The 26826-nt window shown below is 47.3% G+C and overlaps 1 protein-coding gene across 1 annotated transcript in view; it reads left to right on the top strand.

Annotated features, from left to right (window-relative positions):
- The window catches only part of bop1 (BOP1 ribosomal biogenesis factor), a 185473-nt gene that overhangs the window by 9295 nt on the left and 149352 nt on the right, over positions 1-26826 (top strand). Inside the window, exons 2-3 of the mRNA XM_033041756.1 lie at positions 11117-11371; positions 13473-13589. Of these exons, the coding sequence (XP_032897647.1) occupies positions 11117-11371; positions 13473-13589 (372 nt within the window). The remainder of the gene's footprint in view (positions 1-11116; positions 11372-13472; positions 13590-26826) is intronic.

The following is a 26826-nucleotide window of genomic DNA, read 5'->3' as shown; positions in this document are numbered from 1 at the left end:
CCACAGATCTCTTGCCCTCTGAATGACCTGAGCTGCTCTGCCTTCTGGGGTAGAAAACGATCTCCTTGTCTCAATTCTAAACACCTTACCCCTTATTCTGAAACTGTGCTCCCTGGTCCTAGATCTCTCAAGTCAGGGGAAACACCCTCTCTGCTCATAGCCTATCAAGTCATTTGAAACTGAGAACAAATATTAATGAGATCTCCTTGCATTCTTATAAACTCAGTCTACACTGACTTGTGCAGCAAGCCTGCCATTCCTGAAACCAATCTAGTGAATCTTTGTTGCATTTTCTTTGTGGTAAATGCATTCTTTCTTGGGGAAGGGAGCAAAACTATACAATTCTTCAAGTATGGATTCTGCAAGTCCTAAACAATTACTATCAGACATTTTTTTTTGTCCTCAATAAATTCTGATATTGAAGTCTCTTAGACTGCTTGACTAATTGCTTGCTGATATTGCATGTTGCATTCTCAATGACAGGAGGCGACTGAACCGTCCTCTCACCAGCTAAAGTGCAATCCCGATCTACCATCTACCTCATGGGAGACCTTTGAACTATCTTTAATTGAAATTTCTCTTTATCTTGCACTAAATAATATATCCTTTATCTTGTATCCGTTCACTGTGAACAGAGTGATTGTAATCATGGGCGGCACAGTGGTAGACTTACTGCCTGACAGTGTGAAAGACCTGTGTTCAATCCTGACTTTGGGTGCTGTCTGTATGGAGTTTGTATGCTTCCCCTAAGACCACATAGGTTTTCTCCGGGTTCCTCCCACATTCGGATTTGTAGGTTCATTGGCTTTTGTCCTTTGTGTGTAGAATAGTGTTAGTGCACGGATGGGGTCGGCAGCCTACGGCCCACGGGCCGAATGCGGCCCGTAACCCGAAATCATCTGGCCCGCAGGCGTATTTTTTTCCGTAATCATCTGGACCACAGACTTCCGTCAACTCCATTACCTGGAAGGTGATTTTAAGACCGAGGGTCGGGAGAAACACTGTAAAAAAGACGCATTCAATCCTTCCGCCCACCACCCTGCGTGAGGCCGGGCCCCACTTGAACCATTGTGCAGTTCTGGTCACTGCATTACAGGAAGGATGTGGAGGTTTTGAAGAACATAGAGGTTCACCGATGGGCATGTTGCCTGGATTAGAGGGAATTAGCACGCGAGACAAACTTAGGTTGTTTTCTCTGGAACACCAAGGCTAGGGATGGGGGCGGGGGTCACCTGGTAGAAGTATACAGAATTACGAATCATTGATGGGGAGGATAGTCAGAATCTTTTTACCAGGGTGGAAATATCAAATACCAAAGGGCATGGGTTTAAGGTGAGGAAAAATTTAAATAGATTTGCGTGTTTTTGTTTTGCACAGAGAATGATTGGTGCCTGGAACATGCCAGGAACGAAATTTCGTTCAGACTTCGGTCTGAATGACAATAAAGGAAACCTGTAACCTGTAACCTGTTGAATCTGTTTCTATGTTAAAAGTCTTCCCTTTCTTTTGCTTTTGCATTCTTGCTTTTGCATTTGTTTGCTTTTGCATTCTCTTGAAGTGCTATGGGGACTTTAATGCTCACTCCCTCTCAATTCTTGTTTGCGTAGCGTACCTTTCTATGCTGATTTCCTACTTCCAAAGCAGCCTGAAGTCATTTCCTTCACAATAGTTGGAGCTCTGTATACACAAGTTGGTACCTTCTCCTAAGGTGTTGGTATGGCTTTACTATTGCCATGTATACCCAGATGACGGTGAAAAGCTTTGTGTGCTAACCTGTCACATTGTACTGTACATGAATAGAATTAAGCCCATGTACAACAGGGAGTGCAAAGAGAAAAATAGCCAGACGCAGAATGTAATAGAAATTTTAAAGAGTGGAATGATTGTAGAGTGGATGATAATAGATCCTCTCTGGGACTAGCACACAAAGGGTTGCCACGCTCCGGCACCATCTTGCTTGTTCCTAAAAGGCCTGTCCCACTTGGCCGTCATTCGCGCGCCATTTACGCGACCTGCCAGCATGTGGTTAGCACGTGGGTAGCGTGGGACGGGCGCATGGAGTGGTGTGGAGGAGTGTGGACTTCGTCCTGTATGAAATCTTCGCGCGCCACCGGCCTGTTGTGGAACTGACGGCCAAAGTGGGACAGGCCCAAGACCCTGGCGCGGCGCAACATCTCACCTCCAACAGCATCAGAAGCAGGCAAACGATCGCCGAGCTCGGCTTGGGGCTCACGGCCGTTGCGGATCCGGATCCGCTCCTATTCCCAGAGCGGGGCCAGGACGACTGTATCTCCCTTCTTCAGACTGAAGAAGAGTCTTGACCCGAAACATCATCCATTCCTTCTCTCCAGAGATGCTGCCGGTCCGGCTGAGTTACTCCTGCTTTTGTATCTACCTTCAAATGACGTTACGCGCCCCAGACGGCTATGCGTCAGTCACTACTGGCCTGTCGCGTAAATGACGGCCCAAGTGGGACAGGCCCTTTAGGTAGGCAACAAGTGTGTTGAAGTCATTCCTTTGTTTCGGTGGGAAATGGAGGAAATGGCAGGTGGAAATCCAAACTAGGCAGCAGCACTCATCCACCACTCTAGAGAGTTGTAGAAATGGTTTGTTTTCAAAGTGAGCTCAAATATATTGCTAAGGAAAATATTGTAGGATGTGTAACATCCGTATTTCTCTGACCAGACATCTCGCTCCTCAAGGACGTTTGTTTGGCCACAACGAATGCTTCTGCTGAATGTGTGAACTGGCTGGTTCCGTTGTAGGATATGAGCAGATTCTGTTTTGTGCTTAGAGTCCTAGGGTGATACAGCGTGGAAACAGGCCCCTCGGCCCAACTTGCCCACACCGGACGACATGTCCCAGCTTCACATCCCACCTGCCCGCGTTTGGCCCATATCCCTCCAAATGTCCTATCCATGTACTTGTCAGTGCCGTGTACGTGAAGACTATTTGCATACCTTGGGTATGTATGCAAGCAAAGAATCTCACTGTGCCTTGTCACGTGTGTGACAATAAAGTATTTTATTCCATTCCGGTCTAACTGTTTCTTAAACGTTGGGATAATCCCTGCCTCAACTATCTCCTCTGGCAGCTTGCTCCATACACCCACCACCCTCTGTGTGCTTGCCCGTTGTTTGTGAGAGATGCTAAATATCTTGGAGGAATGCCTGCGAGACGCATTTGATTACAGTCAAATAGTCCACAATAGGAAAGGAGACGGAGAAGTGTTTTCTTCCTCCAATTACTGTTTCAGGAGGGGGGGGGGGGTTGTTGTGTTACTCTGTTTGTGCCAGAGCTGATGTGTAGGAATTGTACCTCTGCTCCTCGTACACTTCAGGACCTTCAGCCAAGTGTGCAGTTAGGAGAGTACATCAGGATAAAACGTCGCAAATAGCTTCAGAATGCATATTTGTGCATTGGCCGGATGTTTTGATTGTCTGCTCTGGCTTAGTGCGTTGCATTCCTGCCTCCTGAGTTCAAGGTTTTTGAGTTCAAGTCCCACTCTGGAAACCTGAGCATACAAATTCTGGCTGACACTCCAGTGCAGTGAAATTTTTCCCCCCACTTTTGTTCCTTTTGAAATCTCTGATGGTTTCATCCAAATAACGCCTCCCCCCCCCCCGCCTCCACCGACCCCAGTGAGATGTTTTGGTAGAATAATTTTACATCCTTAATAGATTTTCTACCTTCAAGGTCATTCTTTTTTTCAAGAGACCTTTTCCTATTGCTGTACCGTCCTGTGACAACCTATACTTCCAGTTCAAGCCCCCTCTTTAAGATGTGTTGTGATCCAGTCGAGGGTTTTTGTGACGGCTCCCCTTGTTGTATGCTGCGGTTGGTCGCCATTCCCAGAGGGTCTCTCCTCTTGCAGCCATTCTTTTTGATCTGTTTCCTTGCTCTTCTGCCGGATCTGGCAACACCTCCAGCCCACTCACATACTTGTGTAGACGTTTTAGGAATTTCATTCCCACTTCTCCATTTACCGTTTCTCTGCCCAATCCATCTGAATCTCCAGAACAATAATTGTTCTACCCGTTGTTCTTCTAATTCCTCTGTGGATTCCCTCTTCCAACTTATCCTACCAGAATTTCACGACAAATTGTTACCTGGTTAGTTCAAAATGTTAAAAAATCTGATTTCAAGCTGTTGCATCTATCCTGCCTCTACATCTTTTTAGCAGTGTTGTTATTTTGCCTGTTTCTGCAATCTTTCTCTTTGGGCTACTCTATTTTAACGAGCAGAGTCAGCATGAATTTATGAAAGGAAAATTGTGTTTGACTTGGGTCGAAAAGGTTTGGAAATGTTTAGAGGGATATGGACCAAAAGCAGGCAAATGGAATTAACTTTCAAGAGTTCAAGTTCAAGAGAGTTTATTGTCATGTGTCCCAGATAGGACAATGAAATTCTTGCTTTGTTTCAGCACAACAGAATATCGTAGGCATAAATAAATACAGAACAGTGTTCTTGAATACCATTGAAAGAACACTAGAATATACCATATACCATTGGAAGGAGTATCTTGATCGGCATGGATGAATTGGGCCGAAGGGCTTGTTCCCATGCTGCCTGACCCTGATGTCATGACTCTTGAGTCCTTTGAAGATGTGACAAATGGAATAGATAAAGGGGAACTAGTGGAGGTGGCATACATGATTTTACAAAAGGCTTTCGATAGAGTTTTGGAAAATAGAACAGGACAGCACAAGAAAGGGCACTTTGCCCCATAGTATCTGTGCCAAACATGATACCTAGACCAACTCTTATCTGCTCGCATTTAATCCATATCCTACTTTCCCCGCGTGACCATGTGCCTATCTAATAGCCCCTTAAATGCCACTGCATCCACCACCGCCCCTTGCAGCATGTTCCAAGCTCTCACCACCCTCAGTGTAGAAAAACAACAAAACTTGCCATGCACATTTCTTTTAAACTTTGTCCTTCTCACCTTAAAACTCTGCCTGTGGTACTTCTTATTCCCATCCTGGACTGTCTGCCACATCTCTGTCTCTCATAATTTTATACACTTTCAGATCTCCCCTCAATCTACTGTGTACCAGACAAAACATCAATTATTGTCCAACTCTCCCTGTAGCTGATGCACTCCAATCCAGGCATAATTCTGGTAAACCTCCTCTGCACCCTTTCTATATCTTTCCTCTAATGGGGAGATCAGAACTGCACGCAGCATTTCAAATGCAGTCTAACCTAAAGATTCTATAGACCACTCCTTCTAAATGCAATGGGCTGACGTGTAGTACGCAACGGAGCGGAACGTGTGCCTTTTTTTCATCCATTTCCGTAACCCGATCCGACTCGCTGTGTAATCAGCGTTGCGGGGGAACAGTTTGTGTTAATAAATTATAATTCTGAAAATGAGAAGATTTTTACCAAATAACATTTATTTTTACGAGGATGTTTCCGTAACCAGCTTCCGTCTCCGCACTAGTATCTTTGCTCTATTATGGGATCTTTGGTGCGGAGACGGAAGCCGGTTACGGAAATGGGGCCGAAAATTACCCATGAATCTGCCCATGCCCGTACTGTGTCTTTTTCATCGAGCGATCTATCTTGCTCGCTATAGGATCTTTGGATTCAACAGCAGCATGTTCCAGGCACCAATCATTCTCTGTGCAAAACAAAAACTTGTCTCGCAAATCTATTTAAAATTAGGATGTTTCCGAAACCGGCTTCCGTCTCCGCACTCGTATCCTATGGGATCTATGGTGTGGAGACGGAAGCCGGTTACGGAAATGGGGCCGAAAATTACTCATGAATCTGCCCATGACCGTACTACGTCTTTTTCGTCGAGTGATCTATCTAGCTTGTGATAGGATCTTTGGTTTAACCAAAGTCCTACAGAGCTGTTCAAGAAGGAACTGCAGGTGCTGGAAGATCGAAGGTACACAAAAATGCTGGAGAAACTCAGCGGGTGCAGCAGCATCTATGGAGCGAAGGAAATAGGTGACGTTTCGGCCCGAAACGTCACCTATTTCCTTCGCTCCATAGATGCTGCTGCACCCGCTGAGTTCCTACAGAGCTGCATCTGCAAATAATATGAATGGTGTCAGATTAGGAAAAGGGGAGGTGCAACGAGACTTGGGTGTCCTTGTACATCAGTCACTGAAAGTAAGCAGGCAGGTACAGCAGGCAGTGAAGAAAGCTAATGGCACGTTGGCCTTCATAGAGAGAGGATTTGAGTAGAGAAGCAAGGAGGTTCTGCTTCAGTTGTTCAGGGCCCTGGTGAGACCACGCCTGGAATATTGTGTGTAGTTTTGGTCTCCTAATTTGTGGAAGGTCATTCTTGCCATTGAGGGAGTTCTTTGAAGAGGGGATGACCAGAGTTGTAAATTATCCTTGATTATGTTGGCTGTTTTCCCGAGTTGGCAAGAATAGTCGATGGGCCTGAGGCCAGCTTGTGTAATGGACTGGGCTCAGTTCACATATGTGGAAGGATATTCTTGCTATTGAGAGAGTGCAGCGTAGGTTCACCAGGTTCACCAGGGATGGTGGTTCTGACATATGATGAAAGAATGGATCGACTGGGCTTATATTCACTGGAATTTAGACGGATGAGAGGGGATCTTATAGAAACATATGACATTCTTAAGGGATTGAACAGGCTAGATGCAGGAAAAATGTTCCTGATGTTGGGGGAGACTAGAACCAGGGATCACAGTGTAAGAATAAAGGGTAGGCCATTTAGGACTGAGACGAGGAAAATCTTTTTCACCCAGAGAGTTGTGAATCTGTGGAATTCTCTGCCACAGAAGGCAGTGGAGGCCGATTAATTGGATGTTTTCAAGAGAGATTTAAGGCCCTGTCCCACTTTCCCAAGTTCTCCCGAGTTTTCCCCTCGATTCAAACTCAGAGATGTCAGCCGTACGTACTCGGGGCTATATTTTTTACTCGTGGACATTTTTCAACATGCTGAAAAACGTCCCGACTTACCTGATGCCCCGAGTACCTAAGGCTGGCATTATGAGCAGCTATGAAATATCTACGGAATCGCTACGGACATTCTCCGAGTTTGAATCAAGGGGAAAACTCGGGAGAATTCGTGAGTAACTCGGGAAAGTTAGACAGGTTTCGCTAGAATTTAGAAGATTGAGGGGGGATCTTATAGAAACTTACAAAATTCTTAAGTGGTTGGACAGGCTAGATGCAGGAAGATTGTTCCCAATGTTGGGGAAGTCCAGAACAAGGGGTCACAGTTTAAGGATAAGGGGGAAATCTTTTAGGACCGAGATGAGAAAAACATTTTTCACACAGAGAGTGGTGAATCTCTGGAATTCTCTGCCACAGAATGTAGTTGAGGCCAGTTAATTGGCTATATTTAAGAGGGAGTTAGATGTGGCCCTTGTGGCTAAAGGGATCAGGGGGTATGGAGAGAAGGCAGGTACAGGATACCGAGTTGGATGATCAGCCATGATCATATTGAATGACGGTGCTGGCTCGAAGAGCCGAATGGCCTACTCCTGCACCTATTGTCTATGTTTCTATGTTTCTATGTTTCTATATGCCTGCTCTATCACACAGATTTGTTAATGTTTGGAGCACATGGAATCGGGCAACATGCAAGGATTGAGAACTGGGTAACAGAGAGCAAAGAGGGGAATGAATGGGCCTTTCTCAGCTGGCAGGCTATGACTGGTGGGGTGCTTGGGCCCCAGCTTTTCACAATCTACAACATGAATTTCCCAAATGTCATCTTTGTTGCTGATGTTACCAAACTGACGTTGTGAATAGGGAGGAGGTTGGAGAGAGGACATTGACAATCTGAGTGAATGGGTGAGAGCATGGCAGATAACGTGGAATAATGAAATCATCCACTTCAGCACACAAAACAGAAAAGGAGATCATCTTTTAAACAATGACAGATTGGGAAATGTCTCGTATACAAGTCCCTCGAAGTTAACGTGTAGGCGCAGGAGGCAATTGAGGAGGAAAATAGTACATAAGATTTTATGGGGACGTTTCGGGTCGAGACCTGTCTTCAGTCTGAAGAAGGGTCTGGACCCGAAATGTCACCCATTCCTTCTTTCCAGGGATGCTGCCTGTCCCGCTGAGTTACTCCAGCTTTTTGTATCTACCTTCAATTTAAACCAGCATCTGCAGTTCTTTCCTACACATAAAATTTTATAATGAGAGGATTTGAATGCAGGACTAAAAATGGTGGTACAATTATTTAATATTATCTAGTCTTGTCTGAAGTCTGAAGAAGGGTCTCGACCAGAAACGTCACCCACTCCTCCGATCCAGAGATGCTGCCTGTCCTGCTGAGTTACTCCAGCATTTTGTGTCTATCTTTTGGTCTTGTCTCCATAACCTAAGAAAGGATATACTTGCCATCAAGGTAGTACAATAAAGAATCACTATATTGGTTCACATGTCTGTAAGGTTGTTGTATGATTAAACTGGGCCTGTGTTCTTGGGAATTGAGGGGGAAAAAAAGAATGTTGTTGAAATTGACAATATTCTTGTAGACCTTGACAGGATGTAGAGTGTATGGGGTCTTTTAGAAGCGCACGAGTCTGTAGATGCTGGAATCTGGAGCTAAATCGATACTATGATTGAGTGGTCACAACAATGGGGCATGCAGTTCAACCCTTCCAAATGTGAAACCATGCGCGTCACCAGAAAGAGGAATCCAGGCGAAACATCTTACAATATACTTGGTACCACCCTTGAAGAATCTAAACCAATCAAGTATCTTGGCATCAAATTGCAGAATGATCTGCGTTGGAATGGTCAGACTCATCATGCAACGGTGAAAGCAACTGGTGTCCTAAACTTCCTGAGGCGCAACTTTCATTATTGTTCAACTTCTGTCAAGGAGAAGCTATACTTCACCCTCGTTAGACCTCATTTGGACTACGCAGTTGCAGCATGGGACCCATACACAAATAAAAACATTTCTTCCATCGAACGTGTCCAAAGACAGGCAGCTTGATTTGTTACTAACACCTATGAGAGAGAAGCGAGTGTCACCAAACTTCTGAATTCTCTGGGGTGGAACCCTCTCCAAGACAGACGTGAAGCTCACCGTTTGACCTGTTTTTACAAAATGTTAAATGGTCAGCTAGACATAGACTACAAGACCTACACCAAACCCAAATCAATTAGGAGCAGACGAGGGCATTCGATCCAATTTGTGATCCCAGCTACAAAGACAGATGTATACAGCAATTCGTTCTTCCCCCGCACAATTAAAGCATGGAATAATCTCCACCCAACTATAGTTACCCAACCAGATGCAACTAAATTTAAAGTAGCTCTTTCTTCCCAATAACCCTTTCTGGCTTAATCCCTCCCTTCACCACCTCCAGTTTAAATTCCATTTGGAATATTTTGGAGGACCAAGAAACCAAGAACCAAGAAAAAAAAAAAGGCAGCTACTGGAGGAACCCAGTGGGTTAGGCAGCACTTGTAGAGGGAAATGGGCAGTTGAGGTTTTGGGTTAATACCCTTCATGTGGACTTGGGGTATTTATTTTGGTTGAAGACTCTGGTGCTGGGGTCATTGTTTTAGAAGTAGGGATTGTTTTTTAAAGGTTGAGATGAGAAATTATTTCTTGAAGAGGGGTGGTGACATTTTGGAATTCTCTGCTCAAGGTTTGTGGAGGATCATTCATGTAGATTAGCCAAAAGCCAGATTGATAGAGTTCTGATAGATAGATTGATAGATCTGAAAATGCAACCAACCCATTGGAGATTAGACAAAAATGCTGGAGAAACTCAGTGGGTGAGGCAGCATCTATGGAGTGAAGGATATAGGCGACGTTTCGGGTCGAGACCCTTCTTCAGAATGACATACATGGTTTGAAAGATCAGATTGCCAACTCCTGCTTTTCATTCTTAAGTTCACGCTTTTTGATTTGCATGTATGTTTTTGTTTCTACAGCAGCGTTTGCCATTCTAACCTCCTTGTTTAATTCTCTTCATTTATTTATTAAGTTACGCTCTCATGTTCTCCACATGCTTGCTTGAGTACTTTGCATCTGAGGACCAAGTTCCATGCTAAAGGGCCTGTCCCACATTTCTTAGGCGACTACAGGCGACTAGGCTGTTGCCGGGGTGTCGCCTGTATGGTCGTGAGTAGTCTCCTCAGTCGCCCAAAGAGTCGTCGCGTCTTTCTAGTCGCTGCTGGATTTTCAACATGTTGGAAAATTTCGGAGACTGTCGGCGACAGTGGGTTGACGCCAATGAGCGTAGCTTGACTTCTCCTGACATATGTGCTGTCGTGGTTGCAGCCAGGTTAACGTAGGTTTTTGCCAGGTGACATAGGTTGTCGCTGGTGCAAAGTAATGATTCTATTTCAAATTTTATGTCGAAGGGGGGGTCCAGTGCCGGTTTTTTGGCGACCTGCTACGACTATAACAGTGGCCGGCAATCGCCTAAAAATAGCCTAAGTGGGACAGGCCCTTTATTGTCAGTGTGTGCCGAAGTAACTGCTGGAAGCCAGCTAGCTGAATCGATGCAGATGCATTGACCATAAGTCACTCTCTTGTGGTGCAGATGAATGCGGGATAGGATCTGGGCATGACTGCTGCTGTAAAATGTGACTTTGTCCTGTCTTGAAGTCTACATGCTGGAGAACGTAGTGGAATACTGGTCTGAACTATCTTCCATCCAGAGATCCATCAGATGGCGATCTCGCTGCTATGCAGGCACCCATGACAACCCGCTTCAACCAAGCATAGATTGTGAACAAAGTATTGCATAGTCTTTTGCCACCAGGCTGTTGAGAGGCAGTGGCTGGTATGAGAAGCGAGACTGAGCTCTGTTCTGGGAGCCAAGGCTGAGAGGAACCATGTGATGCCCGCAAATAAACACAATTCGTTCCCAAGCTGGTTTGCCTAAATTTGTAACAGGATGGATTACTGTGGTCACCTGGACAATTTTAAATAACAACCCATCAAGGAGTAGGAAAGGCTCTCATTCTAGTGTCGGGCATCAATTAGTTTGTGATTGATCTAGCAATGTCATTTTCTTACACAGTTTGAAACCTTGGACCATCAAGCAACATCTATATAATGACTGAGATGAAACATTTTTAGCTCGGACACAAGTGATCTGTGAATCTATTTATTTTGGGGCACTATCTTATTTTGCAGCTTCCCGTCTTTGAAAATCCTGTACTTGTGGAGGATGGAGATGACTTGACAGACAGCGACGAGAGCCTTTTCTCTGGCTTGGACGACTCGGGGAGTGACAGCAGTGATGAGGGAGGAGGTGGTGACGGTGATGAAGATGACGATGGTGATGATGATGACGGTGACCATAAGGAGGGAAAGAATGATGAAGACAACGACAGTGGAGTTGAAGAGAAGAAGAGCACGAAGGACAAGCTAAGCAAGCGGGAGAGCAAGGTGAGATGTAGTAGCAGTGAATGTTTTGTTTCCCTGAGACATATTGCGGATAGAACATAGTAAAATAGATGCAGGAGTGGGCCATTTGGCCCTTTGAGCCAGCACCACCATTCAATATGATCATGACTGATCATCCACAATCAGTACCCCGTTCCTGCCTTTTCCCCATATCCCTTGATTCCTTTAGCCCTGAGCTAAATCTAACTCTCTCTTGAAAACATCCAGTGAATTGGCCTCCACTGCCTTCTGTGGCAGAGAATTCCACAGATTCACAACTCTCTGGGTGAAAAAGTCTTTCCTCATCTCAGTCCTAAATGGCCTACCCCTTATTCTTAAACCATGACCCCTGGTCCTGGACTCCCCAACACGGGGACCATTTTTCCTGCATCTAGCCTGTCCAATCCCTTAATTTTATATGTTTCTATAAGATCCCCTCGCATCCTTCTAAATTCCAGTGAATACAAGCCCAGTCGACCCATTCTCTCATACAATATACAATACAAATTTATTGTCATTTGAGCCCCAGTGAGACTCAAATGAAATTTCGTTTCCACAGCCATACAAACAAAGACAATGTCCTACAGACATACACACAATTAAATTCACACAAACATCCATCACAGTGAACCCACTGTGATGGAAGGCAAAGTCTTTTCTCTCCCCTGCTCTCAATTTCTCTCCCGATGTCCAAGCCCCAGGCGGGTGATGATAAGTCCCACGGCCATTTTAGGCCGCGCGGGGCGATTTACGGCCCCGCTCCCGGTCTGAAAGTACAAGGTTCGAACCCCCACGGGCGCTGGAATGTCCCACGGCCATGAAGCCGCGCCAGGTGATGTACGGTCCCGGTCCGGGTCGTTCCAACCCCACGACACGGGCTGGAGAAGTCGCGTTGTGGGAGCTCCGGGAAGCGGTCTCTCTCTCCCCCCGGACCCGTGAGCTCCCGATGTCCCAGTCCACCGGACCTGCGGCTGCGTTGCTGGAGCCTCCGAGCCCCAGGAGTCGAGTCGCAGCAGCGAGTCACCACCGCACCCCACGCTCCGAGGCTGGCCAGCCCCACGATGGTGAGTAGTCCGCAGCTCCGCAGTCTCCCGAGCCCCCGGGTCGTTCAGGTTGGAGGCCGCTCCACGGTGCTAGGCCCCAACGACAACGGAGACCCGACAGGGAAAAAGTCGGGTCTCCCGGACAGGGAAGAGATTTTAAATAGTTTCCCCCTGCCCCCCCCCCCCCCCCCCCCCCCCCCCCCCCCCCCCCCACATACACATTTAAAACCAGTATTAAAAAAACAGCAAACACTACATTTAACTAGACAAAAAATAAAAAAAAGACAGACAGGCTGCAACGGGTGAGTCACGCCGCCATCATGCTTGCCCTATTGTAAGTTATTGAGATGAGAAAGATGCACAATGAACTGCAGATGCTGAAGTCTTGTGCAAACAAAGCAAAGTGCTAGAGTAACTCAGACAGGCAGCATCTCTGGACAAAAGAAATAGGGTTCTCTCCATTCCTTCTCTCCAGAGATGCTGCCTGTCCCGCTGAGTTACTCCAGTATCTTGTGTCTACCTTCGATTTACACCAGCATTTGCAGTTCTTTCCTACACAAAGTGCTAGAGTAACTCAGTGGGTCAGGCAGCATCTCTGCAGAACATGAATAGCTGCGAAACGGCACCTATTCATGTTCTCAAGAGATGCTGCCTGGGCTGCTGAGTTACTCCAGCACTCTGTGTCTTTTTTTGATTGAGAATAAGAAATCACTTGCCTCTGAATCCATGAAACCATTCGGGCATCTTTCTAGCACGTAAAGGCAAGTTTACTTTCACAAGAGTGGGTCTAGTTGCTGAAGTTGCTGTTATATTTAAGCAATTATCAGAGTAGGATAATTATATGTTCTTGCTACTTGAATGTCAAACCAAACTATGAACTAGGAAGGTTGCTTTTCACTCTCTGATCTAAGTTGGCCCACCCTGTGATTTGTATTTAATTAGTCTGTGCTGGTCCACAGGATGCCAACTGAAAGGATCAGGCATTTGGATGAAACAATCCAATAAGCACAATAATTACAGCCTCCTTTCACTTTTCCTCTGTTTGTGGCTCTCTTTCTCAGATCAGTAAAGCTGCCAGGAAAGAGAAGTTGGCAGAGTCCGAGCACATTTTGAAGCCAGAGCACCTGGGCCTTACCCCTCCAGCCGATGAGTACGAACATGACACTTCAGATGAAGAGGTACAGAGAGGAGAGATTTCTCACCTGCTTTTAACCCTTTGTGTTGTTGGTGGTGGGTGTACATGTTTGGGTTGCGCTCACTTATTGTACCACTGAGGGCCGTCTGACAAAAGTTCAGGGTCTCCTCCAACAGCAGAAAGCTTCCAGTGTTAAAACACAGGCTGGTGGGGGAAAATAACCGATCTCTCTCTTGGCTCCGTCAACCCAGCCAGGTTTTCTCCTCTATTCAGCTGCTGCTTGTAGTACTGTTTCCCACTACCTTGTCCAAATGGTCAACCTTACTGCCTGGACCTTGCTGGAGTGTTTCTGATGGCAGCTGTAGCTCTGTGAGCACCCTTAGTTGACGGAGGAGACCCTGGGTTTCGAGAGTTGAGCACGAAAGCCACCCTGGCCATCCAGGGCAGTGTGGAAATGTTGGATAATATGTGAAATCGGAATGCCACGTTGCCTCTTGTGTCGACTGAAAAAGCCTCATGGCCCCAGGCTGGTCCCTGGACCAATATTTGCTGCTGCACCAGAATTACTAGCTGGGTACGATTATCTGGTAATTGTCACATTGTTATCTCAGGGAGTTTACAGTGGAATTTGCTGCTTGATTCTGACATTATAGTAATGACTTTGCTCCATATCGATATAGGTTTATCTTTGTTTATTATTTATATGTAGGTACACTACGGGCGGCTTGATTGTAATCATGTTTTTCTTCATGCTGACGGGATAGTACGCAACAAAAAAGCTTTTCACTGTACTTCAGTACACGTAACAATAAATTAAACTAAACTACAGTGAAAAGCTTTGTTCATGTGCTATTTACTCAAACTACACTATACATGAGTACAATCAAGTAGCGCAAAGAGAAAAATCCCAAAGTGCCAAGTATTATGTAAGTTAGTTAGGGCAAAAATGTTGATTTCGAAAGAAGAAAAAAAAGTATAGTCCGCAATGTGGTAGGTTGGAAGATGGGGACCAAACACTACCTTATGGGAGGATCTTTCAGTAATCTGATAACAATGAGAGGTGTTGTTGTGTAATTCATATTTTAAAAGTCAGGCTATGCAGACATTCTAAAGTATTCAAATTGCTCAAACCAGCAAAGCAACAAATATTAGGAAAATGGGGGCACAAGGAACTGCACATGCTGGAATCTTGAGTAAAACACAAAGTGCTGTGGTAACTCAGTGGGTCAGGCGGCATTTGTGAAGAACATGGATAGGTGTTGATTTGGGTCGGACCTTCTTCGGATTGTCTGATCTGCAAACCCCCCTCACCTGCATCCACCTGTCACTTGCCAGGCTCTGCCCTACTCCAGCTCTTTTCACTTTGCTCTCCTCTACAACTAAAGAAGGGTGTAGGAAGGAACTGCAGATGCTGGTTTAAACCGAAGATAGACACAATGCTGGAGTAACTCAGCGGGACAGGCAGCATCTCTGGACACAAAATGCTGAAGTAACTCAGCGGACACTAAATGCTGGAGTAAAATGCTGGAGTCTGAAGAAGGGTCTCGACCTGAAATGTCACCCAGCATCTATGGAGCGAAGGAAATAGGCAACGTTTCGGGCCAAAATCCTTGGGTTTCGAATCCTTGGGTTTCGAATCCTTGGGTTTCGGCCAGCTTCTCTCCAGAGATGCTGCCTGTCCCGCTGAGTTATTCCAGCATTTTGAATCTCAAGAAGGGTCCTGACCTGAAACGTCTCCGTATATCAGGAGGTAGACAAAAATGCTGGAGAAACTCAGCGGGTGAGGCAGCATCTACAGAGAGAAGGAATAGGCGATGTTTCGGCTTGAGACCTAGAGTATGTTTTCGGTGGTGGTGTTGGCTGAGAGGAATGTAGGCCATCAGGAAACGGTGGCATGGAATCTCCAATACAGACCTAAAGAAGAAGATGGTTTGATGGACACAATGGAGTGGAGATGCTGAAATCCTGAGCAAAAAAACCCAAAGTGCTGGAAGAACTCCATTGATACCTTGTTAGAAGGAACGTCTCTGACAAGACACCACTGCTCTGTGTTAGTGCACATCTTGTGAAGTCCCAGAGTAGAGCTAAACCTTCCGACAAGGAGGCAAGACTGTTACTTGCAGACCCAAACCGACTCTCCATTTGTGGTTTCTATTCAAAGACATACAGCATGGAAACAGTTCAAGAAGGAACTGCAGATGCTGGAAAATCGAAGGTAGACAAAAATGCTGGAGAAACTCAGCGGGTACGGCGGCATCTATGGAGCGAAGGAAATAGGCAACGTTTCGGGCCGAAGCCCTTGGGTTTCGGCCCGAAACGTTGCCTATTTCCTTCGCTCCATAGATGCTGCCGCACCAGCTGAGTTTCCCCAGCATTTTTGTCTACCAGCATGGAAACAGGCTCGTTGGCCCACTTCTCCATGCCCACCAGCATAGCCCCACTTTCCTGTCTTTGGCCCATATCCCTCGAAACCTATCCTATTCAAATGTCTTTTTGATGTTGTTATTTGAAAGTTAATTAACAACAAACTCCGTATGTTACCGCAATGGCATTAATTTGAATTTTATATGTTTTTTGGGGGATTAAAATAAAAAAAGTGGTGGTCTGTTGTCTGTCATTGTGGTTAATCAGAGGTTATGGGGAGAAGGCAGGAGAATGGGGTTAGGAGGGAGAGGTAGATCAGCCATGATTGAATGGTGGCATAGACTTGATGGGCCGAATGGCCTGATTCTGCTCCTATTTCTAATGATCTTTTGAATCAATTTCTCCTCTCCGTGTGATTATGGAGCAGTTGATATTTCTGTCATTGGTCCCAGTTTTATGCAGTCCGGGTGCCTTTGGTGACTATCAGGTGGCTGTGCCTCTGTGGCAATGTTAAGAGGGCCAGTAGGCAATGCTGTACCCCGCTAACACTGCCCATCTCCAGCTGCATTTGCACGGCTCGCAATCGCATGATATTCCTTCAAGCAGAAGTCCTCTTTTGCTGACTGCGACTCTACTCAAGCCCAACACTAAATGCATCCCACTTTTATAAGCTCAACCGTTCTCTCAGCAGCTTTAAGGGAGACCTGCGGAGTACCTGACACTGGTGTCTGTGCCCTGTGCTGCCCCGTGGTTTCCGGCTGAGTATCGGATGCACCAGTGTGGAGGCAGGCTCCAAATGGTGGCTGCCCACACCTGCTGTGTGTCTTCATTCCTGAGCGCTGAGGTGTTTGTTCCCGACATCTGTTTTCACTGCACACGAGCTGGGAGCTTGTGCGCTTGTCATGTTTCGGGCAGGGTTCCTGTGGGGATTGATGTCAGCGGTTAACGCTGTTGGATTAGGTGTTCCTTTTGTACTGATTCTCCCTGGGACTAATGTTGTGGGTCTCTCCCCTGCCGCTCTGGAGGATGTCTGCTGGTCTTGGATCTGTTTAGTCTGGTTTCCCATTGGTAAATTCCAACCCCCTCCTCCCACCTTCGCTTAGTTTGAACTAGTTATAGTTTGAACAGACTCTGTGATTTCTGTCAGGAAGTTAACTGCTGCTGTCTAAAGATCCGCCGTTTTGAAATCTCTCGGGTATCATTCCTCGTTCCTGCAGTGAGCCCGGCCGTTGTGTTGGATAAACACTGTCATTGTCAAGATACTTGTATAAATTTCTCCCTCCCTTGTGTACAATTTGATGATTATACTGTCTTTAAAGTTGATTATCAGGTTGCTAAAACAAATTCCAGCACGCTCTGATTGTACCGCAAAATAGAGCTGTGTAGATTATGGCCACGGGTTTAGGCCATTCGATCCATCCAATCTCTGCTATCTCTACTGAAACAATGCAATCAAATCTTGTGTAGACACAAAATGCTGGAGTAACTCAGCGGGTGAGGCAGCATCTATGGAGCAAAGGTTTGGGTGACGTTTCGGGTCGAGACCCGAAACGTCACCCATTCCTTCTCTCCACAGATGCTGCCTCACCCGCCGAGTTACTCCAGCATTTTGTGTCTACCTTTGATTTTATCCAGCATTTGCAGTTTTTTCTTACACAATCCAATCCTGTGCCCCCTATCAATATTTTTGGGGTTAAAAAGTTGTTTATCAGGACGTCCCAAAGGCTCAGAGTCATAGAACTGTACAGCACGGAAACAGACCCTTTGGCCCACCTAGTCCATGCTGACCAAGTTAGTATTCCGGGCGAGTTCCATTTGCTTGCATTTGTCCTTTAGACCTCTTGAACCTTTCCTATCTAAATATTGATCTAAATGGTTTTTAAAAAAAAATGCAATTGTATCCATTTCTATCCTTTCCTCTGGCAGCTTATTCCAGATATCAACAATCCTCTGATTGTAAAAGTTGCCCCTGAGGTCTCTTAAATCTCTCCCCTCTCATTTTAAGCCCGTGCCCTCAAATTCTTCTTTAAATGCCAAGGGCATGATGGGCTGAATGGTGGATCCTCCACTGTAAATGTCTTTGACGATGTAGTGGAGCCCCTGCCGATACTCCCCTTGCACTCACAACTGTGGGGCCAAAATCCGCTCACACTCCACTTCCTAGTGTGCAGATGACACCACCGTCACCGCCAAAGATCCTATAGCGGAGCAAGATAGACCACTCCTGCTAAATGCAATGGGCTGACGTGTAGTACGCAACGGAGCGGAACGTGGGCATTTTTTTCCATCCATTTCCGTAACCCGACCCGACCCGCAGTGTAATCAACGTTGCGGGGGAACAGTTTGTGTTAATAAATTAAAATTCTGAAAACGAGGAAAAGATTTTTCCAAATAACTTTTATTTTTACGAGGATGTTTCCGTAACCAACTTCCGTCTCCGCACTAGTATCCTATGGGATCTTTGGTGCGGAGACGGAAGCTGGTTACGGAAATGGGGCCGAAAATTACCCATGAATCTGCCCATGACCGTACTACGTCTTTTTCCTCGAGTGATCTATCTTGCTTGCTATAGGATCTTTGGTCACCATCAGATGTCATACAATGACGAGATGAAGTACAGGAGGTGGGGGGGATAAAGGGCTCAGTAATATGTTGTCAAGATGACAACACTCTCTCAATGCCAGCAAGATAAAGAAGCTAGTTACGGACTTCAGGCAGTGATGGCGACTTAATCTACACCACGCTGTGTCGGGATAGCAGCCAACCTAATCAAAGATCTTTTTTTCATCTTGGTCATTCCCTCTTCGCCCCTCTTCTGTTGGTCAGAAGATACAAAATCTTGAAAGCACTTGCCACCAGATTAAGGGGAGCTTCTTCCCCGCTGTTATCGGGCTACTGAATGGTCCTCCCATAAACTAGGGCGTTGTCCCAATCTTCCCACCTACCTCATTGTGACATTGGACTTTTTCCCACAGAAACTGTAATACTACAGTGCTGTAGCACGATATTCTGCACTCTGGGACTTTTCTTTTTGTACAACCTGTTGTACTTGTGCATGGTGTGATTGGACTCGTATGGTATGATTTGACTGGTGAGCATGCAAACAAATCAGTCTGAAGAAGGGTCTCGACCCGAAACGCCACCTATTCCTTCGCTCCATAGATGCTGCCTGTCCCGCTGAGTTTCTCCAGCATTTTTGTCGACAAACAAAACTTTGCACTGTTTCTCGGTAAGCATGACAATAATAAACCAGTACCAATTTAGTTATGGGCAGAAAAATAATCACACAGGGAAAATGTTAGTACCAAAGTGTGGTTGAGGCACATCATCCATTTCTTTTCGGAGTGCTGTTTCCTCTTCCTGCTTCAGTTGCATCTTAGTGAAAACAGCACAGCACTCTGCTGAACCAGCTTTATGGCCCTGTCCCACGATGCAAGTTCATTCAAGAGCTCTCCCGAGTTAAAAAAAAAATCAAACTCGTGGTAAGCACGGAGAATGAACGTAGCGGGTACGTCGGAGCTTGGGGACGTCTCTTAGCGGCTCGTAACACTAACGGCAGGTACTCTGGAAGACTCGCTAACAGCAGGTAAGCACGGGAAGACTCATGAAGATTTTTCAACATGTTGAAAAATGTCCACGAGAGCCCCAAGTACCAACGAGTGGCCATTACCGTAAATCTCCGAGTTCGAATCAGGGCAAACTCGGGAGAATTCTTTGAATGAACTCGTACAGTGGGACAGGGCTTTTACATTGTTCTTTTATAACAACTTATTATACAGTCTTGGGGACAGAGAAATATTCTGCCAGATTTCTTGCTGTGAACCTCGTGCTGTCTGAGCCCTTGAAGCTTAATCTCGATTGGAAAAGAAAAGTTGAAACACTTTCACTTAGAGGTACAGCATGGAAGCAGGCTATTTGGCCCGTGTGGGTTCATGCTGATGATCCGTCACTCATTCACGCTAGTTCTACGCTGTCCCACTCTCTCATCCGCTCCCTACACACTAGGGGCAATTTACAGAGGCCATTTCACCTACAAACTTGCACGTCCTTGGCATGCGGGAGGAAACCGGAGCACCCGGGAGGAAACCCACGCAGACAAGGGAGAACGTGCCAACTCCACTCACATAGCATCTGAGGTCATGATCGAACCTGGGTCTATAGCACTGTCGGGCAGTGGCCCTACCCGCGTGGCCACATGAGCACGGCTGCCATGAGGGTAGATCAAGCTGGTATGCACCTCTTCTATAAGCGGCCCGCTTATTTGAAATTGAACAGGCCGCATGTCTGGGGAAAAGGGAGGGAAGCTGGTCGGGAGGAATTACTTCATCCCGCAAGTACGAAGGATTGACACGAACCCTGTCCAGATTCTGTCAGCATTGCTTTAAAATAAATAAGCAGATTGACAAGGAACGTGGCAGCAAGTTATTAACCCGAGTAACATTGAATTTTTATTTTACACAAAGTTATAATTGCAAAGGATCATTTCCTCCTTCAAGCTCGTGTAACGTCAACTGAGTGCCGTTCATCTTCCGGGCTCCGTTCTGTTTGTATGTGGGAACTTCCCTGGGAAGATCAAGCTTGAGGTTGCGTTGATAACACTCTCAGTCCGAACCCTTTCAGCTGAGCAGTGAAACTTTCTCCTGTAAGTGAGTCCAGCTGGCCTGCTCCACCAGGGGATTGGTGTGCAGGATCTTGTCTGTCCAACCTCTCTGCAAAGCCCCTGTCCCTGGAGGGGACCAGCCGACTTACTATTGCTTTCTGAAAGCTTGTGTTAGCCGTACCGGATAGCCATCTGTTCCTTCCGAGGCTAGAACAGTTCCTCCTAAAGTTACCTTTGTCGTCTACTTCCACTGCCCGACGCTCCCTGGATCCCTCATCATTTTCACCGCAGGCAACTCGCCCACTTCCACTCTGTAACTCCCAGGGGTCAGATTCCCGTTCTGAGTCATTTCATCACAACCGGGGGATGGTTCTGGGTGGAGAACAGACCACTGGACGGCCCGAAACACACAGTGCTGGAGGAACTCGGCCGGTCAGGCAGCATCTGTGGAGGGAATGGACAGACAATGTTTCTGGTTGGGACCCTTCTTCAGGCCGATAGAGTAAGGGGGAAGAAAGCTGCAAGAGAGGTTGGCGGGGGGGGGGGGGGGGGGGGGGGATGGGATGAAGCTGGCAGGTGATGGGTGAAACAGGTGAATGGGGGTAATGGGCAGATGGATGCTAGAGGTTAAAAGGTGATGGAAGGAAAGTGGAGTGAAATGTTAAGCCAGAGAGGTGGGAGGGGGGGGGGGGGGGGGGGGGGGGGATATGCGGGGGAATCAGAATGCCGTTATTGTCATTTAAACAAGTTCAAACAAAATTTTGTTCCTGCAGTCATAACAACACAAAAAACAAAACACACAATTCCACACAAACATCCATCACAGTGAATCTCCAAACACCTCCTCACTGTGATGGAAGGCAAAAGTCATATCTCTTCCTTGTTCTCTGTTCTTTATTCTTCTCCCACGGTCAAGCAGACAAACAGCTGCATCGAGCTGATCGAGGCTCTTGATGTTAGAGCCCCCGGTGGGCGATGGTAAGTCCCGCGGCCGTTTAAGCAGCGCCGGGCGATGTAAGGCCCCGCTCCGGGGTCGATTTAAACCCCTCGATTCGGGCGGGCGAAGTTTTCCGTTGCGGGAGCTCCGAAAAGCGGTCTCCGACCAGGGACCCGCGAGCTCCCGATGGTACCGTCCACAGGGCCTGCAGCTGAAGCCTCTGATGCTCCGAGGTCGGGTCGCAGCCGCGCGCCACCACAGCGCTCCGCTCTCCGAAGTCGGCCAGCTCCGCGATGGTGAGTCCGCGGGCTCTGCGACTGGAGCCCCAGGTCGATTCCGGTTGGAGGCCGCTTGGCTCCACGATGTCAGGCCCCAACGACAACGGAGTCTCGACAGGGAAAAATCCGGGTCCCCGTGCAGGGAAGAGATTAAAAAGTTTCCCCGCACCCCCCACATATACACAGCTAAAAATAAAATAAAACTAAGACCAAAACATACCCCTAACAGGACAAAAAGAAAAAAAAAACACAGACGGACTGCAGATGCCGCTGTCGCGAGTGGCCGCCATCTTGTCCCTGGGGAGGGTGCAGGGAATGGAGGGGTACGGATCATGTAGGCAGATGAGATGAGTTTATCCTGACACCATGTTCGGCACTGTCCTTTTTGTGTGCTCTACTTTTCTACATTCTGTGTAAAATGGCAATATGGTGCTTGGGGATGAGAAGGGAATGTATGGAGGAAGGAGAGGAGCAGGGTGTCTGGATGAACCAGTGTTTTGAGGCGTTAATGGGCCGAGGAACGGAAGGCACCTGGCTGTGGGAGGTCGTTGCTGGCTCGGATCGCCCGATGCCTTTGTGAATGGTACGGTTTCCTTGACCACTTGGAGGTGACGTCTGTGAGCAATCTGGGGCTTCTGCATATGAAGCATGCATATGAAGGATGGAAGTGCAACTTCCTTCACCCAAAACACTTGCCAAGGTGAGAGGGGGCAGGAAATACGTGCATTTTCTGTAGCATCTCCCAATAAATGGTTCAGACGTACACAATGCAGATGTTGGCAAGTTGCAGAGTAGATTTACAAGGGTGTTGCCAGGACTTAAGGGTCTGAGCTATAGGGAGAGGTAGAGCAGGCTAGAACCTGGAGTGCAGGATGATGAGGGGCGATCTTATAGAGGTGTATAAATTCATGAGAGGACTAGATCGGGTAGACACGCAGAGTCTCTTGCCTAGAAGCAGGGGTTTAATGTGATAGGGAAAGATTTTACAGGAATCTGAGGGGTAACATTCTCACATAAAGGGAGGTGGGTGTATGGAACGAGCTGCCGGAGGAGCTATTTGAGGCACGAACTACCGCAGTATTCAGCAAACTATAGGACAGGTTCAGAGGGATATGGGCCAAACGCAGGCAAGTGGGTCTAGTGTAGATGGGACATGTTAGTCAGTGTGGGCAAGTTGGGCCGAAGGATATGTTTCCACGCTGTACGACTCTGTGTATGACTCTATGCCACTATAATAACAATTCTGAAGTGTAGTCACTGTTGTATCCTCGTTACCAACTTGGGCAAAGCTGGACCCCATGTGCAGGTAGACAAAAATGCTGGAGAAACTCAGCGGGTGAGGCAGCATCTATGGAGCGAAGGAAATGGGCAACGTTTTGGGTCGAGACCCTTCTTCAGCTCTGGCACTGACATGGTGACTTGCTGCAGCGAGGTTGATTTGAGGGGCGAATATTGACTCGTATTGGGGAACGCACCTGAGTTCTTCATTGAATTCACAAGCTTGTTTCTCACCCATCAGACGTGGAGAGATATGGATCATGTACAGGCAGAGGAGATTAGTTTATCTTGGCATCATGTTTAGCACAGACAGTGTGGGCCAAAGGGTCTTTTTGTGTGCTTATATTTCTGTGCTCTAAGCGCTGTGGCCCCTGTCCACCTCTGAACCAAATCCGCCACGACCCCACTCATCAGACCCCCTTTGTAATCTTCGTATCGTGTGGGGTGGCACGGTGGCGCAGTGGTAGAGTTGCTGCCTTACAGTGTCAGAGACCTGGTTTCGATCCTGACTATGGGTGCAGTCTGTACATTCTTCCCGTGAACGCGTGGGTGTTCTCCGGGTGCACTGGTTTCCTTCGACACTCCAACGACGTACAAGTTTGTAGGATGTTAATTGGCTTTGGTAAAAGATTGTAATTTGTCCCGAGTGTGTGTAGGGTAGTGTTAACGTGCGGGGATTGCTGGTAGGCACGGACTCGGTGGGCCGAAGGGCCGGTTTCTGCGCCGTATCTCTGAAGTCTAGAAGTAAAGTCTAAAGTAACAATCCTGGAAGGGTTCGTGGCTGCAGTGAAGCGGGTGCCTCTTGAAAGGTCCTGGCGGAAGGAAGGCTTCGCTGCGGAATGATCATTCCATCTGTCTGAAGTCAGTGAGTGACGAGGCATTGTGGAATAGAGCGCTGGCAGCCAGCCGTCCCTCTCGCGCTTCCTGTCAATCCCTGCTGCCGGTAGCCTGCAGTCTCGTGGCTGATGGAAGTTCAGTCGCACAGTAGCTGCAGGGCTCTCCTGGAATAGCCATCAAGCTGCAGCAGCTATCACTGGAAGCAGCTGCCTGCTTTGTTTGGGCTGGAGTGGTGGGGGTGGGGGGGGAAGAAAGAGGTTTCCTAATGACTGAGGTTCACATGTTCAGGGAGTGAGGGGGAGCTGCCAACCTTGGGTCCAGCATGTGGGGCAGCAGCAGGTCAAGTGACTGTGCAGCTGTAAAGGACACTATGCATTGACTGTGCAGCCTGTGTTCAGAGCCCATCTGTTTAATCCACCTTGCAACAATCTCAGCCGCTGCCAGCAACCAGAAGTTTCTGCCCTTTCACCTCCTTCCTTCAGCAAAGTCTGGGGCCCGAAACCTTCCTGAGCAGTGGTTTTGTTGGTGATTAAAACCATTGTCCCACGGTACGAGTTCATTCCAAGAACTCTCCCGAGATTGCCCTAATTCGAACTCGGAAATTTACGGTAATGGCCACTCGTCGGTACTCGGGGCTCTCGTGGACATTTTTCAACATGTTGAAAAATCTTCACGCGTCTTCCCGAGCTTGCCTGCCGTTAGCGAGTCTTCCTGAGTCCCTGCCGTTAGCGTTACGAGCCGCTAAGAGACGTCCCTGAGCTCCGACGTACCCGCTACGCTCATTCTCCGTGCTTACCACGAGTTTGATTTTTTTAAAACTCGGGAGAGCTCTTGGAATGAACTCGTACAGTGGGACAGGGCTTTTACTGCTGTGGGCTTGCCTGCCCCGTTGAGTTACTCCAGCATTTCGTGTCCACTCCCAATTGATCCCAGGCACACGTGCCACACTGTGATGCAGAGTCTGAAGAAGGGGTCCCGACCCGAAACGTCAGCTATTCTCCAGAGATGCTGCCTGATCCACTGAGTTACTCCAGTACTCTGAGTGCTTTTGTGTAAACCAGCATCTGCAGTTCCTTGTTTCTACCATGCACTCGTTTAAAGTTTCCCCGTCTCTCGGCTTTTCAGTGGCCGCACAAGATGCTCAAATGTTGAGCAAAGCACAGAGCTCTGGAAGAACTCAGCAGGTCAGGCAGCATCTGTGGAGGGAAATATACAGAGTGTAGGAAGGAATGGAAGATGCTGGTTGAAGACGGACACAAAATGCTGGAGTAACTCAGCGGGACAGGCAGCATCTCTGGATGGAAGGAATGGGTGATGTTTTGTGTCGAGACCCTTCCTCAGACTGAGTCAGGAAGAGGGAGACACAGGTAAAGAAGGGCAAGGTGTGAAAACGACCTTGCATCAAAGGGGATGGTGATCAAGGAAAATGTAGAGTAGATCATTGTTAGCTAGGGGGAGGTGACACTGAAGCATCAGGGGGACAGTGAGACTGGTCGGAGAACGTCACCCATTCCTTCTCTCCAGAGATGCCGCTGAGTTACTCCAGCATTTTGTGCCAATCTTTGAGGGAAATATTCAGTCAGGCCACTCCTCCGGACTCGGGTGTTCAGGCTGCTCCCCCTTGCAAGTGGAAGGAGGTGTGAGGGGCTGTTGCTGCAGTATTCATCAGGCCCACTGGAGGGGGCTGCTGCACCATGAGTTGCCTCTCCGTCCGGTAACTGCATTCGGATGGCTCTCCAGCCTTGAGCACACTTGGCCCCACCTGAAGACAGACATAAGATGCTGGAGTAACTCAGCGGGACAGGCTGCAACTCTGGAGAGAAGGAATGGGAGACCTTCCTTCAGCCTTCTCTTGCCTGTTTAATTCCTCCTTACATTATCGTTCACTCGATGTCCCCTACCCGGGCAAAGAAACAAGATGCTGGAGTAACTCAGCGAGTCAGGCAGCATCTCTGGAGAAAAGGAATAGTTGACGTTTCAGGTCAAGACCCTTCATCGAACTTTGAGGGGAACGGTGGGTAACGTTTCAGGTCGGGTCCATTTTTTCAAACTCCTGAAGAAAGGTCCGACTTGAAACATGGTCTTTCCATTCCCTCCACAGATGCTGCCTGTCCTGCTGAGTTCCGCCAGCACTCTGTGTTTTGTTGAAGATTCCAGCCTCTTGTGCCTCCTACCTGTTAGTTGCAATAGGCCATTCATCCCCTTGAGGACGTCAAGTCAAGTCAAGAGAGTTTATTGTCATCTGTCCCTGACAGGACAATGAAATTCTTGCTTTGCTTCAGCACAACAGAACATAGGCATTGACTACAAAACAGATCAGTGTGTCCATATACCATTATATACGTAAATACACGCATGAATAAATAAACTGATAAAGTGCAAATAACAGATAATGGGCTATTAATGTTCAGTGTTTTGTCCGAGCCAAGTTTAATAGCCTGATGGCTGTGGGGAAGTAGCTATTCCTGAACCTGGTTGTTGCAGTCTTCAGGCTTCTGTACCTTCTACCTGAAGGTAGCAGGGAGATGAGTGTGTGGCCAGGATGGTGTGGGTCCTTGATGATATTGCCAGCCTTTTTGAGGCAGCGACTGCGATAGATCCCCTCGATGGAAGGGAGGTCAGAGCCGATGATGGACTGGGCAGTGTTTACTACTTTTTGTAGTCTTTTCCTCTCCAGGGCGCTCAAGTTGCCGAACCAAGCCACGATGCAACCGGTCAGCATGCTCTCTACTGTACACCTGTGGAAGTTAGAGAGAGTCTTTAGGGACTTTCCGCTTTTCAAAAAGATCCCAACCGGTCGATGTGGTGGCTTCATTAACCTGGCGTTTCCCCATATCACACAGTACCATGAGCCTCAGATTTGTAATTATCATGGACCTTGCAACTAGTGTTTCTACCCTTTGAAACTCTGGGATAACCGTGGTGTTGAGCCCTGGCTTGGCAACTGCTGACCCCCCCCATCCTTCAGTCTATGCTCAGCACAGTC

The sequence above is a fragment of the Amblyraja radiata genome, chromosome 2 (assembly GCF_010909765.2).
Source record: "Amblyraja radiata isolate CabotCenter1 chromosome 2, sAmbRad1.1.pri, whole genome shotgun sequence".
Lineage (NCBI taxonomy): Eukaryota > Metazoa > Chordata > Chondrichthyes > Rajiformes > Rajidae > Amblyraja > Amblyraja radiata.
The sequence above is the reverse complement of the archived record's forward strand: the minus strand, read 5'-3'. Positions and strand labels throughout refer to the sequence as shown.